The sequence below is a fragment of the Octodon degus genome, unplaced genomic scaffold (assembly GCF_000260255.1).
Source record: "Octodon degus isolate 3935 unplaced genomic scaffold, OctDeg1.0 scaffold00089, whole genome shotgun sequence".
NCBI classification, from domain to species: Eukaryota; Metazoa; Chordata; class Mammalia; order Rodentia; family Octodontidae; genus Octodon; species Octodon degus.
In genome coordinates, this window is record NW_004524665.1 from 4570854 (window position 1) to 4576803 (window position 5950).

General features: G+C 43.8%; 1 protein-coding gene across 4 annotated transcripts in view; it reads left to right on the plus strand.

The window, feature by feature from the left end:
• Nucleotides 1-5950, plus strand: part of LOC101575991 (UDP-glucuronosyltransferase 1-8) — a 200441-nt gene that overhangs the window by 58675 nt on the left and 135816 nt on the right. Inside the window, exon 2 of one of the 4 annotated variants that reach the window (XM_012516057.2) lies at nt 4158-5019. The exons of the other annotated variants lie outside the window; for them this stretch is intronic. Within the exon in view, the coding sequence (XP_012371511.1) occupies nt 4159-5019 (861 nt within the window). The 5' untranslated portion in view covers nt 4158. The remainder of the gene's footprint in view (nt 1-4157; nt 5020-5950) is intronic. 4 annotated transcript variants of the gene reach the window in all.

A 5950-nucleotide genomic window follows, 5' to 3' on the forward strand; every position in this document is an offset into this window, starting at 1 on the left:
TGGGATTACCCTCCACTCCACTGTAAAGCTGCAGCTGGCTTGCTGGGATTACCCTCCACTCCACTGTAAAGCTATAGCTGGCTTGCTGGGATTAATCAGCACAGATATGGAGTCTGCTTACCCACTCTTCCTACCTGTTACAGCAGAACATGCCCTAAAGTGGACATTTTTTTTTCTTCTCAAGTTTTTGTTTTGTTTTCTTTCTTTGTGATTGTTTGTTCTTGTTTTTATATGAATGTGAACATTGCTTCTAGTTTTCTTCTTCATGTTCTGTTTTTGCTTTTATTTCTTTCCTTCCTACCTTCTTCACCAGTTTCCCAAAGTCTGTATAATTTCCCTTTGTACTCCAGCCTTGCTTCTAATCTTTTTTTCTTCTATTTCTCTGTTTTTCCCTCCAACTCCTTAAAAAAAATTCCTCTGAGGGTAAAATTGCTATATTGAAGATTTATTTACTATATACACTTTTCTGGTTTATTTCAGATTTTGTTATATAAAAATAGTGAAGGGTGGCAGATTAATGCATAAATACTAGCACAGTTAACTGTCTAAAACAAATACAAATGGTCATAAAAATCAAATAAGAACTAATGCAGTTGTAGTGAGGGACCTCAGTACCCCACTGTCATAAATAGACAGATCAATTGAACAGAAAATCAACAAACAATGTCAGAACTGAAACAGACTTTTGAACAATGGACTTAGTTGCTGTCTACAGAGTTTTCTACCCCACAACATCAGGATACACATTCTTATGAGCTGTGCATGGAGCATTCTCCAAAGCAGATAAAATACTAGCTCATAGATCATACTTAAGTAAATGCAAAGGAATTGAAATTGTCCCATGCATATTATCAGATCACAGTGCAATGACATTGGAAATCCATGGCAAAAGGAACCACACAAAAAAAATTCATAAACACATTGAAATTAAATAGCACCCTTTTGAACAACCAGTGGGCCACAGGTAAAATTAAAGAAGAAGTTAGACAGTTTCTGCATTAAATAATGACAGTACCACATATTAGGATTTATGTGATGCAGTGAAAATGGTCTTATAAGGGAAATTTATGGCAGTGAATGCTCATTTCAGAAAAACAGATGGAGCTCGAATCACCTAATGTTGAACCTGAAGCTTCTAGAAACAAAAGAGCAAGTCATGCCCAATGTGTAAGTGGAGGAAATTTTAAAGATCAGAGCAGAAGTTAATATATAATAGAAACTTTAAAAAATAAATGAATTCAAGAGTTGGTCCTTTGAAAGATTAAATAAAATTGATAAACCCTTAGACAGCCTTATCAAAAAAGGAAGACTCAAATTCATAAAATTATGAAGGAAAAGGGTAAGATCACAACAGATCCTGTAGAAATCCAGAAGATGATGGAAACCTACTTCAAGAAACTTTTTTCTCATAAAACAGAAAACACAGAAGAAAGAGACAGATTCATAGACACATATGAATTACCAAAACTGAACCAAGAAATAAAAATTCTGAATAACTCAATATCAGTCAATGATATAGAAAATATAATTGAAACCTTACCAATAAAGAAAAGGCCAGGCCTGATGGATTTACTGCTGAATTTTACAGGAAATTTAGAGAAGATATAATGCCATTACTCCTCAAATTCTTTAATGAAATTGAGAGGGAAGTAGTACTCCCAAATTCATTCATAGAAGCAAGCATCACCCTGATGCCAAAACCAGAGGACCCAACCAACAGTAGAAAACTGCAGACCAGTACTCTGTTGTTTCCCTGGTGTGAGAACCCCAAAGTGCAAATGAGGACCAATATGTATAATAGATATTTAGAAGGAGAAGAAAATTTTCAGATGAGGAAGGGAACAAAGAAGATGCGAGAGGGAAAAGAAGGAAGGACAAGAAAATAGAATAGAAAGAAAAAAATAGAAAAAGCTCTTTAGGTAAGGAGGATGAGATGGGAACAGAAACAAAATAATTAAGATAGATCATATACAGGTACAAATTTCCTATGATAAAGGTGATCACTTTGTGTGTGTAAAATGTACCAATATAAGAAAAAGCATGAATTTGGAATAACCGACTTTTCTTTCCTTCATTTCTGCTTTCCTTGGCCTTCTTAATGTCTGAAGGCAACCTTCTGAGCTCAGCTTGACAGAGCACACATTCTCGGGGTGTGTGTGTGTGTGTGTGTGTGTGTGTGTGGTACAAGAGATTGAACCTGGGCTTTCTAACCGACACTAGCCCCAGCACCTTTTTATTTTTTATTTCAAGACAGGCTTGTGCTAAATCAAAGTTATGATTCCCCACCTCAGCCTCCCAGATTGGTGGGATTACAGGCCTGCACCACCACGCCTAGCTTGCACTCATTCTGCTTTATGAAACAAGGTGTCACCCAACTCTAGAATCCCAAAACAAAAGTCAGTTGAGAAGTTCAACATAAATTTGTTGCAATTTTGCCTTTTGACACATGTAAAGAAATCCCAAGACCATCCAATTGGAGAACAGCTGATCTAGAAATAGCCCAGTTTATTTTTCCTTTGGAAGCTTCCAGAGTTACAAGAAATGTGGTTCTCATGGAAAGCAGCTTTTATTTCTCAGGCTTCATGAGAGGAGGCCACTGCAGCACTCTGGGCTTTTGTGGAGACAATGAGTTAACAGCTAAGAGTCAAACAGCATCCCCAGAACCCACCAAAATTGGACCTTATTTGGACTGGAGGATTCACAAATGTAACTAGTGAAAGTGAAGCCCTTGGGGTGGGTCCTAACCCATAGGACTTGTGTTTCTAAAACATGAGGAGATTTGGACCCAGAGACAGCACCCAGGGGGAACCATGTGAGGACAAAGGAGACATCCAGGGTGATGCCTTTACAAGTCAAGGCATTCCAGAAATCGGCAGCACTACCGGAAGCTAAGTCACAGACCTGAAGCAGATTCTCCTTCACTGTCTTAGAAACATCAACATTGGGGCCTTTGGCCTCTGTTCTCTAGGGCCATGCAACAATATGTTTCAGTTGTCTGGGTCCCACTGTCTGTTCTGTACTTTCCCAGCCTCTTTTTTAATTGCTTCAACATCTGGTTGGCCAAATCTAAACATCCAAGTGCCCTGCCATTTTACCGCCTTACTTCCACATTTTATTCCTTTTATTTTTCTCTCTCCTCTTCTTTCCCCTTTTCCTCCTCCTAGACTTCACTTGTCCGCAGGGCAGGACTAGATACTTGGTTGTTTGATTCTTTTTAGAAGTCCCTGTTTGGTCCCCAGGGTGCCCCTCAGTTCATAGCACATAGAGTCCAGCTGCTCCATCAGAGCCAGAGGGGCCCCCCAGAGAGAGTGGTACCCTGTGCTCTACCTCTGGTCATTCTTCTGCCACTTCCTTAGCTCTGATAATTCTTGCATGAACTTGGGGGTGAGGAGTGGGGGAGTGAGTGATGCAACCTGCGTGGAGTAGATGTAGCCACTGGGATGCAGAGTGAGGAGGTCATGGGGGAAAGGGGCTGGCTCCAGAGTCGGGCTCGCCATCTTGTGACGGTGAAAGCTGTGACCAAGGAGCATCTATCCTTAGGGCAAGACTGAGCTGCAGCCTGCAGGAGATGCCAGGACAACAGAGCCTTGCCCTAGGTCAGTGAGGAGGTGAAGTTGTTGTGAACTCACCCAGGGTGCTCTGGCTTCTTGCAGGGAACCTTCTCATCCAGCTATCATGTGGAGATCAGAATTTTTACATGGTGATGCTATGGGGTTGTTCTAAATGTTGAATCTGTCATCTATTAAATTAATACTTCCTTTCTAGTCCAAGCAAAGTTAGCAAGAAAGCAGTAAAGCATTTATGCCTGTTACTTCTGGGACATGATGAGGAATCCTGGGCAGGAGGGGAAGATTCTGGGCTCTCCCAGAGCTCTCTCTGAGTTGTCCTCAAAGCATGGCAATTGACTCTTTGGGGAGGAGAAGCAAATTGGTAGAAATGAAAAGAATCTTGAGTTCTCAGAGGCTGAGGCAGTCTTAGCTGATTCGTATTAGCTGTGTGCATGAATATGACTGAATGTTAATGTGGATTCTTTTAGATCAGAGGACAAGGTTCAGAGCAAGGGAGAGATAGGCAGAGTCTGAAAAATCATTAACTGATTTAGGGAAAAGACCCAGAGCACACAAACAATTCATTATTGTTGCTTTAACTTTCTCCAGGATGGCTGGCCCTCTTGCTGAGTTTCAGAGATTTTCTACAGGGCTTTTCTTCTTGTCACTTTGGGGTACTGTTGTAGGTGACAAACTCCTGGCAGTCCCGCTGGATGGAAGCCACTGGCTTAGTATGAAAGATATACTTGAGCATCTCAGTGACAGGGGACATGAGATCGTGGTGCTGGCACCAGAAATCAACTTGCTGTTGAAAGAATCTAAGTACTACACCAGAAAAATTTACCCGGTGACCTATAGCCAAGAAGAGCTGGAGGAGCGTTTCCGCTCCTTCGGGAACCAGCACTTTGCAGAGAGAGCATACGTGACCTCTGCCCTGACGGAGTACAGGAACAACATGATCGTCATTGACATGTGGTTCTTCAACTGTCAGTGCCTCCTGAAGGACTCAAACACCCTGAATTTCCTCAAGGAGAGCAAGTTCGATGCTTTGCTCACAGACCCAGGGCTCCCCTGTGGAGTGATCCTGGCCGAGTACCTGCAGCTGCCCTCCGTATACCTCTTCAGGGGCTTTCCCTGCTCCCTGGAGCATGTGTTCAGCAACAGCCCGAGTCCTGCATCCTATATCCCCAGATGCTACACAGAGCTTTCTGACCACATGACGTTTCCCCAACGGGTGATCAACTTCCTTGTCAGTTTCTTGGAGAACCTGTTGTTTCACTGCCTCTATTCAAGGTATGAAGACCTTGCCTCGGATCTCCTCAAGAGAGATGTGCGCTTAGCCTCCTTATTTCAGAAGGACCCCGTGTGGCTGTTAAGATATGACTTCGTGTTTGAGTACCCCAGGCCAGTCCTGCCCAACATGGTCTTCATTGGAGGGACCAACTGCAAGAAGATGGGAGCCCTGTCTCAGGTTGGTAGGGTCACCTCCACAGATCATCCCATGTCTTCCTGGGCAGATGCTATTTTCGTGGGCTGTCTCCTTAGTTCATTTGGCTCTTGTACCTGGCCCTCACAGGCAGGTGGTAGGAAGGAAGAACTGTGAGAAGGGTGCCAGGCTGGGAGGAGCAGGGCTTGGGGGTGCAGACCTGGGGTTCTGGTGACAACCAGACATTGCAAGGAAGAGAGGGCCCAGGTGTGGCCATGTGCTTCACTGGGTGATCTGGGGACACTGCTCAACTGTCAAATGAGTCTTGGAAATACTGCAGGACCAACAGAGGTAATCGCTTGATCGAGGTCATGACTGTTCCCCCACCTGTGCCCTGCACTTTGTCCTGGGCCCTAAGTAGAAGTCAGTAAAGTAAACCTGTGGGATGTATCTGCCTAAGCGCCTGTGTTCAACTGGCCCAGAGCTAAGCATAGACTATATGGCTTTGTAGGCATGGTAATAGCACAGGGAATGTGTCAGGGAAGTACGTGTCCCAAACAATTAGGTGCACACTGTCTGGCCTTCACAGAAGAGGTGTGTTGTCCTGAGGCAAGTCTTTCTCTCACCCTCCTTCCCTCCCTCCTTCCCTCCCTTCCTCCCTCTCTCCCTCCCTTCTTTCTTTCTTCTGCCTCCTTCCCTTTTTCTTTCTTTTTGAATTTTTAGGGAAGGCTTTACAGGGTGTTCAGGGTCTCACTACTAGATCAGACTTGTAGTGATCTTCCTGTTTACAGTCTCCCTTGTACTGGGATTGCAGGTGCGTGCCACCACACCCAGTCTCAATGGCTGTCTCAGCACACCCTGGGGGTGGGGCCAGCACGGCAGACCTGGGGATGGAACCTCCAGCTCCTGCGCCTGCTTGTAGACACTTTAATCTGCTGAACTATTTGGCCGGCCTCTTTTTTCTTTCTTGTTCTTT